This window comes from Castor canadensis, chromosome X (genome assembly GCF_047511655.1).
Source record: "Castor canadensis chromosome X, mCasCan1.hap1v2, whole genome shotgun sequence".
NCBI classification, from domain to species: Eukaryota; Metazoa; Chordata; class Mammalia; order Rodentia; family Castoridae; genus Castor; species Castor canadensis.
In genome coordinates this window covers 96,497,136-96,510,936 of record NC_133405.1, presented here as the reverse complement: position 1 = coordinate 96,510,936, position 13,801 = coordinate 96,497,136, and the positions used below count along the sequence as shown (strand labels likewise).

Below are 13,801 nucleotides of genomic sequence, written 5' to 3'. Positions count from 1 at the left end.
TATAAATCCTTTTGCTGAGAAATCATGTGTACACATAAACACACATCACACACAAAATTTATGTGATTTAATTTCTTTTAAACTTTTATTGTAAGCTATGATGGATACGGTGTGCTGTGATAATTTGAAAATAGTATGTATTTAGTTAATGTAAAATTACATGTTGTATATGATATTAAGCAACTGATAATGTTGCTAAATTTTTTTGACTACCTGCTTTATAAATTTTTGAAAGTTGGATGTTAACACTATTGGGGTTTGTTATTTGGTACACACTCATAATTTTTTTTTCAACCTATTTGATACATTGACTTTTCCCATAATTAAGTTTTCCTCTTTTTCTTTAGATATATGTTTTTTCTTTGATTTATCCTTTAATAATATCCTATTTCCAGCTCTGTTTTGATTACTGCTTGCATTGTGTGTTGTTTATCATTCCTATACTTTGAATGTTTCTTTGTATTTGGAAGTTAAGAATATCTCTACATACAGTACCACAATAATGATCTTCATTCAACCGGACTGCTTATAAAATGTTGGTCACACTAAATTATATCATACTGTGTGTAAGGCAATGGTCATATGAAACTACATCATCTTGTAATGTAGCGGTATCTGCTTACGTAAATGCATTCTCAGTGTTCACATAACAATGAAATTGTCCAAGTTTCCATTTCTTGGACATATATCCCTATTTTTATGCAGCAGATCACTGTGGTTGGATTTTTGTGTTTTTAGCTAACATGACAAGCTGTGTCTTTTGAAAGGAATATTCAGTCAATTTGTATTTAATATAACATTATTGGACTTTCATATGCTACTTTACTCTTGTTTTCTTTTCATCATGTATCTTTCTTTTTTTTTTTTTTCAGTACTGGGGTTTGAACTCAGGGTCCTACACCTTGAGCCACTCATCCAGCCCTTATTTTGAGGGAAGGTCTTAAGAACTATTTGCCTTGGACTGGCTTTGAACCAGTATACTCCTGATTTCTATCTCCTAAGTTGCTAGTATTACAGGTGTAACCCACTGGCACCCAGCTCGTCTTTTAAAAATTTACTGTGGTTTTATAAGTGAGGAAAACTTTCTGTATACATATTTGGTGTTTTTGCAATAAAAAAAAATAACAGCTTGATCTATTTTTTCTTTTTATGGTATTTTCGCCTTTTATTTGTATTGTATTATTTGTGTCACAAGTTCAATAATAACGTATTATTAATTGCCTTAAATATTCTTATGGTTTTAAAAATAATTAAAATATGCAAACATATACACAATCTATTATAACATTTAAAATATTTCCATTGCACTCATTTTTCTTGTGGATCGAAGCTGTAGATGATCTCTGTTAGTATTTTGTTTGTGCTATATACCTATGCTAGCTTGTTTTAGTACATATAGTTTCACTTGACATAGAATTTTTCACTTGACATAGAATTTTTGTTTTCTGTTTTATGTATTTGGCAGTTTGTAATTCCACTAATAACTGGTGCCAGTTTTTATGAGCAGTCTCATTAATCAGTCATATTGTTTTTGTTTTAATATGATGCCATTTGCTTTTCTATTTTTGGGTTTGTCTTTGTCTTTATCTTTTAGCATTTTGATTATGATAGTTTGTGTACTCCTTTTGTTTTTATTCTGTTTTGGGTTAAAAGAACTTCTTGGATATGGAAGAAAGCCTTTCATCTTTTTTGAGAGTTGTTCTTCCTCTATTCTTTAGTTTTTTTTGGTAGTGTCATTGCACATTCAACAATTTTTTATAGGAAATTGGCGTTTTAAATATTAGATATTAGCTACTCTTCTGTTTTATTCTTCTGCATTGTATTCTTTCACACTTTTTTGTTTGTTTGTTTGTTTTGCTTCACTGGCATCTTTCAGGGCCACTCTTGAGCATCTACAGTACATCTACCATTCATCCTCAGCATGTACCAATATATTGATCTAACTCACCCATAATCAAGCCCATTAAATTTATTTATTTATTGACTGATTGCCATCGGTTCTTTCACACTCTTTAAAGTAACTGTCATGTATTCTCTCTCATAGTCTCCGTATTTTGTTTTTAGTCCCAGTTTTAATTTTTACTTTTATTCTGTAAGAACCTCCTTATTGTACATAACAGTTCAGATGGCATCTAATTATTAGGGCCATTTTTGTATCCATAGTTCATAAACCTCCTCTCAACTGAGCAGTAAGCTTTGTGTGAGTTAAGGAACTCTCAGACTTGAAGTCAGTTATCAAGACTGCCATACTCAAAATGCTTTTTGTTCTGACGCTTGAGAAATAATAAAATTGTTACTTTTTATCTGTCTTATTCACTTATTATTTTTGTGTGAATTGTAGTGATGATTAGTAAATTTTTATTCACCCCCCAACGACTTTAAAAAATGATATCTATATAGCAAAAATTTTATGTAAATTATAGTAATCCAAATTGCTGTAAAATTAATAACAATTTATCTAACGTAGCTTAGATTGGAAATGACTAAGTTATTGTTTTAGTATTTTGTATTACTTTAATCAGTAATACTGAGAAGTTAGTTTATTAATTATTTTGTCAGTAAAATCAAATGATAATCTTCTTAGAGAAGTTTGTAACACTAGCCATAAATTTCAGGTAAAATTTCAGTAAAATTTCCAGCCTGTAAAATAAATTTTCTCTGGATCCAGAACTTTTTATCAAGTATAGAAAATTGTTCTCTAACTAATTTATTAGCTTTACACTAGGGATATAGCTCAGAGACAGAATGCCTGTCTATCCCTTACAACGCTTTCAGCATCATGCGTATGCATGCACGTACACACAATTTTTAGCAGTATCTTTTACTATGAATTTGTAAACGTGCTTTCCCCTGTGAATTTGGGGAAAGCACTATCTACTTCCAGTTCATTAGTGTGCTTGTCTGTACGAGGAGTAGAAAGGTAGTAGTTAAAATAAGCTATTTTTAAAAATACTCTCATAGATTGGGTATTTTCTTTTCAAGATTATTGCTAGTTCTATCTCCATTATAGCTTTAGTGGTAATTTTAAAAGTTTAAAAGTTTAATTATATTAAACAATATAATCCATAGACAGTGATTTTGTGTGTATGTATGTATTTGTGACTTTGTTAGTGACATATGTTTGTTTTCCTATTTAAATTTACAGATACATTTTTCTTAAGATGAAAATGCATTTCAGAGGGGAGTAGAGTTCTCTAACTTTACATGAGAAAAAAATTGGGTAGTACTAATAAATGAAATCGAATTAAACAGTTATATTAGATCATGTATTCTATAAATACTAACCACTCTATATCATTTATGATGGGCACTTTAAAAATTTTACGATATGATTTATATTGCACATTTGGCTGTTGGTTTTTAGTGGCTTTGCTTTTCTTTAACATTTTTATCTTCAATGCTTAGTCCTCAGTGTATTCATTCTGAGTTTGTGTAACACAATATTTAAGACAACTTTCTTTTTTTTATTTTTTTTAGGGGCTTCATAAAGGTCAGCATTCACATTTGGCAGGACATAATGGTGAACAACCTCTATTTCCCCCTGAGCCTACTCAGAATCTCCAGGCAGCTAATAATGGTATTAAGAATCAGAATGGACATCATACTCTGCCTAGAAATTCAGTACCACAGGGAGATGCTCTCAGTCATCTCTCCTCTCATATGCTACCTCAGATGGACAAAAAAGTATTACCATTACCAAAGAGAGCAAGCCCTCAAGAAATGGATCCCTGGGGTCTGAAATAAGCAGGCCTGATGGAGACACATCTAGTAGCCGTGCTGGTATCAAGGGACCTTCTAATCATGTCCATCAGACGACAGCAGTTGCTATTTCCAGTCCTAACCATGGAGATTCTGTGTCACCAAATTTAATAACTGCAGACAGTCCTCAGCTCTCGGCCTTTTTGGTTGGAAAAGCCAATGACAATATAGGTACTGGCACTTGTGACAAAGTCAATAATATTCATCCATCTATTCATATAAAGACTGATAATTCTGTTGCCTCTTCACCTTCTTCAGCCACTTCTACAACACCTTCTCCAAAGTCCACTGAGCAGAAAAGCACGCATAGTGTTACCAGCCTTAACAGTCCTCCCAGTGGGTTACATACAATTAATGGAAAAGGGCTGGAGAATTCACAGAGCTATATAAATGTTGACCTGCCTGTAGTTAGCCACAAATGTAGTCCTCAGATTATACCATCAATGTCTGTGTCCATACGCTCCAATTCAACAGAAGTTCTGAAGGCATGTAGGTTAGTGTGGGGAAATTCATCAAAAAGTAAAAATGGTTGACTGCTGGCAAGATCAGAAGATTTGATATATAATTTTGATATTTTATTAGAAAAGGAAATAGAATTTTATTAAAAATGGAAAGATTGCATATTTGCATATATGAATTAATAGTTCATAATGAGCTTTCTTATGTTTGTAAGCTATTGTTATACTTCACCAGGTATAAGAAGCATAGTTTTATAAGCTGCTTTATTTGAGACATACCGTTGTCTAGCTTACTGTCTTTTGTTTATTAGGGTTGTCATTTTCTATGTGATAGATTTTAGTCTGGGACTAAAATGAGAATGAGTTTCAATCATATTTGGTAGAAAACAGCAAGGCCTAGAATATCCTACTACTTTTTTTTTCTCTTTTTTGTTTAGCGCTATTGAATGTTAGTTAGGGGTAGAATGGACTCCACTGATACTGTCTTTTTTTTTTTTTTTATTTAATTTGAGGGTATTTTGCTTCACTCTAGAAGAGGTTTTAAAATGGGCAGGAAGTGCAGGGAGAATTGAAAGATGTGATTGATTACCAACTACTCTGGTAAGATCAGTCATATTCTATTATAATTATGGGATTGAGGTTTTAGTAATTTATTTAATAGGTTTTCATTCTCCCTATAAGACTAAATAAGAATAGCAAATCAGCAACTACCTGCCCATAGTGGTATACTAGCCAGGATGAGGTGGGAGGATCTCGAGTTCTAGTCTAACCTGGGCTACTTAGGAAGTATGCCCCAAATAACCAGACCAGAAAAAAAATAGAATTAGGAATATTCCTCTGGTTTTCTGATAATATAGTAGTCACATCCCAATGATCCTAGTCCGCTTGTTTTTTTAAACAGAAATTTACATGCCATACAAATTTGCAACCTTGATATATATAATTCAGTTTTGTGTTTAATATATTACCATATATGTGCAGTTAACCAAAGTCTGTTTTATAGCATTTAAAAATAAACTGGACAGGTTAAACCAAAAAAATTTAATCTTTTTGGCTCAGAGTTGGGGTAGGGGTGTAGTGGAGATTGAACTCAGGGTATTGAACCTGCTAGGTAAGCATACTACCACTTGAAACATGACCCCTACCTTGTTTTTAGTTTGCTTCTTAGATAGGGACCCACACTTTTACCCAGTCTGGCCTTGGACCATGATCCTCCTACCTTTGTATCCTGAGTAACTAGGATTACAGATATGCTTCACAACACCCTGCTCAAATTTAATTTTAAGTAGGAACTTAACCTCACTTAAATTCTCACTCATAAATGTTGTGTTATGTATAAGCAACTAAAACCAATAAAATTTTGACAAAGATGGCAAACATAGAAAATGTCTGTAATACAGTAATGTTTTAGTATTTGAAATTTGAACAGTACTATATTGTTTTATTAGATTGCTAAAAGATCTTTCTGTTTTTTGATCAAAATAAACTAACAGAAGACAAATGTCCCATAAGTAGACAATCTTAACATTATCTTACATCTACTTTAATCATTTTGTTTTAGTTTCTGAGTTTAAAGTTTGAAAATAATTTTTGCTGATGCCTTCCTGAAGCAGAGGCCTTATAGGTTTCTTCCCTGTTTCTGTATCTAAAAATTATTTAACTTCTAAGTCACTTGGATTTTTCTTATTAGACATTATCTAGGTATGTGCTTGTAGTGACTTGAGACAATAGTATTGGGCTAATGTAACAATTACATTTTTCCTGTAATACCAGCTACTCAGGAGGTCAAGAGCAGGAAGATCATTTTGAGGTCAACTCCTGAGAAAAATTAGCAAGACCCCATCTCAGCAACAATAAAAGTCCCCAGTTTGGTGGTACGTGCCTGTGACCTCAAGTATGTGGGAGACTGTAGGAAGAAGGATTGTGGTCTGAGGTTAGCGCTGGTCAAAAAACAAAAACAAAGACAAAAAAACCCACAAGACGCTACCTGAAAAATAACAAAAAATGACCAGAGTGAAGGGGCATGGTCATGTACTTAGCAAGTGCAAGGCAATTAGTTAAAACTCCAGAACTAAAAAAAAAAAACTTAAAAATTTTTGAGTAAAAGTTGCAATTAAATGGAATGCTATTGAAATGTCTTTCATATATTTTAGTAAAGATTTAATTTTCCATTTAATTTTGAGTCATATGTAAATGTTCAGTTTATAGTAAAATAATATATTTAAAGAAATACTTTTGACTTAGATTGTTAAAAGGACTTCTGCTTATTGTTTTACTTTGAAAGTTGAAATTTACTTGCTATCTGTGGATTTGTGGCTATAGGTGTTACTTCAGTTTACCTATCTTTCAGTTACTTATCTTTCAGTTTGTTACAGAAAGACATAACCATAAAATAAACAACAACAAGTAAAAAACAAAACAGGTGCAGGGAAGGAAGAGAAGAATGAAGAGAATATGAAAAATTGATTTTTGACAGCTGGAGGTTAAATTATTCTCAGTATGAGACAAATAATTTGTCAGTTGATAGTGGCAACCTATTGTAAGTAAGAGTCTAGGCTGGTGGAATGGCTCAAATGGTAGAGCACCTGCCTAGCAAGTCTGAGGAACTGAGTTCAAACTCTACCACTACCCCCCCAAAAAAAAGAGTCTAAGAATTCAGACAAATGGAAAGAAACATTTTGTAATTTATGTTAATTTTCCTGGTTAAGAAATTTCATGAAGATCACATTAACTGATGAATGGAGAGTGCCTTTCATTTCTATACTCAATGATATTGGTAAATGTGAAAGGAAACTGAAGTGAACTGTATTTGTTTATTTATTTGGTTGCTTGTTGTTTCCTCATTCATTCATTTATTCTTACTTATTTATTACTTATTGTGGTGGTACTAGAGTTTGAAGTCAGGACTTCATGCTTGTTAGGCAGGTGCTCTACCACTTCAGCTACTTCATCAGCCCTATTTTGTGTTGACTATTTTTGAGATAGGATCTTGAGAATTATTTGCCCAGGCTGGGCTCAAATCTCAGTCCTCCTGATATATGCCACCTTTGTAGCTAGGATTATAGGAGTATGCCACCGCACCTAGGTTGTTTTTATTTTGTTTTGAGAAGAGTTATTGCTATGCTGCCCAGGCTACTCTTGAATATCTGGGCTCAGGTGATCCTTCTACCACAGCCTTCTGAGTACCTGGGATAACAGGCATGCATCACCATATTGGTTCTAGTCAGTAATTTCTAATTTGTCTACTGTATGGTTAATCTTGATAGCATTTATATCATTGCACTTCTTTTAAGATTTAAAATGTCAATTTTAACATTCAGTTGGTTATGGGTCCATTGCTTATACCTGATAATTTCTGTTTTCAAAATTCTGTGTTTGCACTGTAGAAATTGCACCTCTCTCTCTCTCTCTTTCTTTCTCTCCCTCCCTTCTGTTCCTTTCTCCTTTCCTCCTCCCTCCTTCCACCACCCTCCCCACTTTTGAATTGGGAATTGACAAGCTTAGGGCCTTACTCTTTTAGTTTGTTTTTCCAGTAGGATCTTACACTTTTGCCAGGACTCTCTTCCAACTGCAATCTACCTTCCTCAGTCTCCCAAATAGCTGGAATGACAGGCATGTACCTTCGTGCCTGGTCAGAGACATATTTCTACTACCTGCCCCTATTTTCTTTTGGTCTCAGTTTTCATATTGAAGATGCAAAAAAGCCTTTTCGTGCCACAATAAATTAAGCAACTTTTCTACTACAGTTAAACACTCGACTTCATATATCCTTATGATATATTATTTATTCTAATTATGCATTGAAATTATCATTAGGTGATTTCATCATTGTATGTACATGACAGATTGTACGCATACAAAATATGATGGTCATGTTTCAATAGTCAATATAAATCTTATGGGACCATCAGCATGAACATGGCTTATTGTTGATTGAAAAATTTTGAGATGTTAGAAATAGACTTTCTAGAGTTGGAAGTTGTCAAAAAGATATTTTGGGAATATTTATTAAGATATTATGTAGAAAAAGAGACATAATGGTATCTAAGCCTTATTTTTTTGGTTAAAGTGTATTAACATTTAACCGAGGAAATTAGAGTTCATATTCTGGAGGTGGTGAGAAAGGGATATGATGAGCCATAAGAGAAATTTTTTGTTTGTTTATTTTCTCAATACTGAGTTTAACTGATGCGTTTACCAGGCACATTCCCTACTACTTGTACCATACCCCAAGACCTTTTTGCTGTATGAATGTTTGCCTCAGTTGGCCTGGACTGCATATATGGAATACCATTATGCCCAGTTTTTATTGACTGAGATGAGATGGAGTCTTGTGACATTTTTGACCAGGCTGTCATCCTTTTGATCTCTGCCTCTTGAGTAGCTAAGATAATCTTAGGCATAAGCCACCATGCCTGGCAATAAGAGGAAGTATTAAAGGTATAAAGTACAAAATGCATAAAATATTTTAAAAAGTATAATATATATATTTTAAATATATATTTATATATTTATAAGTATATATAATTACATAAAAGTATAGGTATTTTTTAAAATATAAAATATTTAAAAATACTTTATACCTGATTCACATTTTCCATTTAAAAAATAAATATAAAGCTGACATAGTTCTTCTTTTTTTTCTGTTTTAAAAAGGAATGTAGGTAAAAATGGCTTGTCTAATAGTCACATTTTGTTGGATAAATGTCTGCCTCCAAGACCACCAGGTTCACCTTACCCTCCCTTGCCAAAGGAAAAGCTGAATCCACCCACACCTAGTATTTATGTGAGTCTCAGTTCATTGACTAGAAAGAATTCAATTGTTTGAACTAACTTATCTGATAGAAAATAGATATATTTAAAAAATCAATAATGTTTGCTTTTTAGGCAATAATAAATTTACTTTCACATGTTAAAGTATTTCAGAAATAGATTTTGTGTTCCTGATGTGACACATGAGGAACTCTTAATCTAAATGTCTCCCCCATAAAGTCCAAAATATTTAATGTATGGTAAAATATTTTTAGATTTCTTCCCAAATACTGACTGGGATTATTATGCTTACAGCAAAAGATAAACATGTTTCCAACTCTACTTGCTAGTTGCATGGACCTTAAAATTTCATTCACTTAAGTGTCATTTTTTTCTTTTCTGCAATGTAGGTTTTTGATGCAGAAAGTTGAAATGAGTTATATTAAGATAACATCTCCTGAATAATTTGTACCATTTCTACTACCTCTTTCGTTCAGGAAATAATGGAAGTACAATGCAACAGTACATTTAGGAAAAATTTGATGAGAGTTGATTCATGGGATAAGATCCTCTAAAAATGAATCAAATTTAAAGTGCTATCAAATTTATGTCACTATTTGCTCTATAACCTTTTGAAAAGACCAATAATACAATTAGCAGTACAATATTAATAATTACATATTTTAAGGTGTTAGATCAGTTTTTTAAAAAATAATACAAACTTGCAGTGTTGTATATAATCATTTTTCCTGAGACCTAACAAAATTTTTACTTTTGCAGTTGGAAAATAAGCGTGATGCTTTCTTTCCTCCATTGCATCAGTTTTGCACCAATCCAAAAAACCCTGTTACAGTAATACGTGGCCTTGCTGGAGCTCTTAAATTAGGTAAGCTTTTTAAAAAATATTTGAACATTTCTTTTACTATCTTTAAACTTATTACAGCAGTAGACTCTCACTGATTTATTTTTAGCGCTTAAGATATTTTAATCTTATCTCTGTTTTTTCCTTTTCTTTCTTTATTTGTTCCCTTATCTTTTTCATGGCTCTCCTGTATTTCTCTGTTTTTATTCTTCTTCCTCTCTATCTATGTATTTCTTACTAATTCTTTTAAATTTTGACTATTTTTTTTTTGATGGGGAGGAGCTGACATTGGGATTTGAACTTAGAGCCCCACACTTGCTAGGCAGGTGCTCTAAACTTGATCTACTCCACCATGCCTGTTTTGTGTTGGATATTTTCAGGATCCCCAACTATTTACCCAAAGCTAACTTTAAACACAGTCCTCTTGATCTCTGTCTCCCAAGTAGCTAGGAATACAGGCGTGAGCCACCAGCACTAGCTCAACTTTGTTTTAAAACTATCTATGTCTTATTTCTATTGTGTTCTGTCATCCATGTGTTTTACCCATGTTGTAAGTGATATTGGTTGTTGGTAACTTCTGTGCTGAGTTTCTACTTTAACTTAAAATTTGCTTTAAAACATGAAAGATTTAAATTAAATAATAGAAATTTTAAATCTGCAATATTCATGTTAAATCCTGCTTATAAATACCACAGCCTACTTGTTACACTCTTCCTGGTGTCTACATTCCTGGAATCTTGTATCAAGTAGCTTAGAACTATTTTAAGGAAAATTGATAGAACTTTAAAAATAAAAGTTTTAAGTACTTTGAAATTTTCATTTTACTGAATAGAGTTTTATTTATTAATAAAACATTTCTTTTTGAAGATCTTGGACTTTTCTCTACCAAACCTTTGGTAGAAGCTAACAATGAACATGTGGTAGAGGTGAGGACACAGTTGTTGCAACCAGCAGATGAAAACTGGGATCCCACTGGAACAAAGAAAATTTGGCATTGTGAAAGTAGTAAATCTCATACCACAATTGCTAAATATGCACAGTACCAAGCTTCCTCCTTCCAAGAATCATTGAGAGTAAGTTTATTTTGTATTAGAAACTGGGGAAAGTAGGGAGGGTTTTTTTTTTTTAACATATTATTGCTGTACTGGGGTTACATTGTGACATTTACAAAAATTCTTACAATATACCATAGTTGAATTCACCCCCTCTATCATTCTTCTTTATCCACCTCCATCCATTTCTGAAATTGTTTCTGTAGGTCCCATTTTCATTTTTGTACAAGAGGACATAAAATTTCCACCATACTTAACTCTCCTTCACCCTCACACTGATTCCAACTTTCAGCCAGCCTTCCTGTTCTCCATGTTGAAAAAAAGACATTTTTGTTTGTTTAAGATATTTTTTATGTTTATATGTATTATAACCCAAATTGGTTCATTCCCTCTTTTTCTCCTATCTACCTTAGTCCCCTTCTTATGATGATTCTGACAGTCTTAAAAATTCTGTATTCATTCTTGTGTAGAAAGTACATTAATCAATCAACTATATTCCCTTTCTTGGAAACTTCTGATGGCAGGTGTTTTAATAGAGATGTTATTTGTTTGTTATTTTTTTTTGTGGGAATGGGGTTTGAACTAATGACTTCACACTTGCAAAGCAGGCACTGTACTTCTTGAACCACACCTCAGTCTACACATTACTATCATTATTATTTTTTATGCCCTATTGTTTGAACTCATGGTCACATGCTTGCTAGGTAGGCATTCTTCTTGAGGCACTCCACAGAAACATTTTTTGTAACGGATTTTTCTTTGAGAGAGGGTCTCCTGAATTATTTGCCTATGACTGTCTTTGAACTGTGATCCTTCTGATCTATGCCTTGTGAGTAGGTAGTATTACAGGGTAAGAAAGCTGTTGGCACCCAGCCAAACTGAACATTTTAACAAATATTCCTACTTTAAAGCCTAACCCCATCATTTTCTCCCTTAAAATGACCCACACCCAATCTACTGAAACTGCATTTCCTTCCCAATCTTTTTATTATAATTAGGTTTTTGTTTGTTTGTTTGGCAGCACTGGGTTTGAACTCAGGTCTTCTTGCTTGCTAGGCAGGTGCTCTTCTCACTAAAGTCACTTCCCCAATAACTTTTTTTTCTGTCACTTTGATGTATCCTAGTAAACTTATGCTAGTTTACAGTTAATATTATTGTCAAAAGAACACATTTTTGTTAATAGGAAAATAAAATTGTTGTTTTGTTTATCCTATTGAAAATAATAAACTAAGATTATTTGATAAAAATAGTAACTTTTATTTAATATTTACTTTAATAAAAAAATAAAGACTATTTATATATATTAATGTGTGAATGTACTTATGTTTTTATGTATTTATTTATAGGGTGAGATGTTCATTCATTTATCCAAAGGAGATGTTTCTGTTTTGTTTTTTTCTAGAGATACTGCTACCACATGCATTAGTCATCTTTCCGAATTAATAGTAGCCTTAACTAAAATTGCAGAAGTAGAAATTTACAGAAATGCCTCAAAGTATATGAAAAGTTGAAAAACAAACAAAATGTTAAGTGAGATGTTGGTTAGTGATTTTTTTTTTTTTTTTGATGGTACTGGGGTTTGAAATCAGGGCTATGTACTTGCTGGGAGACAACATCAGAAGAATAGCTAAAGATGAGAGGAATACAATTGTTTGAATTAGTTTTCAGCACATAGCTGTTTTATGTGGTGTCTTTTTTTAGTATAAAGTTTTCAAGATATGTTCATGCTATAGTATATATCACTGCTGTGTTTCTTTTTTTTTGACAAATAATATTTCACAGTATGGGATATGCTACCTTTTTTTAATCTCTTGCCAGTTGATGAGCATCAGTTGTTTTACATTTTACCTTGTGGCTATTCTCAGTAATGCTATTATGCCTGTAATTCCAGCAACTCAGGAGGCAGAGGTAAGAGAATCAAGATCAAAGACTGGCTCAGGCAAAAACTAGAGACCTATCTCAAAAACACCAACAGCAAAAAGGCCTGGAGGCATGAATCAGGTGATAAAGTGCTTTATCAGTTCAAGCTCAGATACCTCAAAAAGAAAAAACATCCACTAACATTTCTCATCTTCCCATTTCTCTTATCTCATTTCTCCGTACTTTCGCCACCTAAGCTAAACGTGTGGGTGTGAAGTGGTATCTCCTTATGATTTTGATTTCCATTTCTCAAATGGCTATTTATTTGTTTAATTGGGCTATTTACTGTTCACTTCAAAATATATCTTATATGTATACTCTTCTAATAAATTCATTGATCAGTATTTAATGTAGCTCAGGGTAGAATCAAAGAAGCAGCCCTCCTGCCTCAGGTTCCCAAGTGTTGACCTTGTAAGTGTGTTACCACCATACCCTGTGAAAGTTTCAGTGTTGTTAGATTCTAGTTTTTTGCTTTTTTTTTCTTTCCTGCTAAAAACCTATTGTGTAATCCATGTTCATGGAGATTTACTCCTGGAAGAGTTTTATAGATTTTACTTCTGATGTTTATGTTTTCTTCCGTTTTAGGTTAAATGATATTATAGGCTAGAATCCATCTTCATTGATTTTCATTTGTATTTTACGAACCATTTCCTCTTTTATAATCTTGTCATTCTTGTCAAAAGAGTAACACACATTTTTATATCCAGCATTTAATTTTCTTACTACTATTATGGAAATACATTGCTATTTATATAGAATTCACTATGTCAAAAACCTAGCCTGTGAAGAACTTTCATATGCCCTTAACTTTATTAGTGTGAATCACAAAGGCAAAGGGAAGGATGACTGAACAAAATAATAACAGAAATAAAGGATGTTAACTTTTCTCACCCTGTATTTCTATATGGGCATGTGCACTTGCATATATAAAAGCAACATTCCTTCTGCAAGTTTAGAGTGTGTGCTGTTTGCCATTTGTAATCAACATTGAAAGCTAA

At 32.8% G+C, this 13,801-nt stretch overlaps 1 protein-coding gene across 1 annotated transcript in view; it reads left to right on the top strand.

Annotated features, from left to right (window-relative positions):
* LOC141419895 (lysine-specific demethylase 6A-like) overlaps nucleotides 1–13,801 on the top strand; it is an 85,729-nt gene that overhangs the window by 27,276 nt on the left and 44,652 nt on the right. Inside the window, 5 exon segments of the mRNA XM_074064084.1 lie at nucleotides 3,478–3,658; nucleotides 3,661–4,252; nucleotides 8,874–9,003; nucleotides 9,750–9,855; nucleotides 10,699–10,904. Of these exon segments, the coding sequence (XP_073920185.1) occupies nucleotides 3,478–3,658; nucleotides 3,661–4,252; nucleotides 8,874–9,003; nucleotides 9,750–9,855; nucleotides 10,699–10,904 (1,215 nt within the window).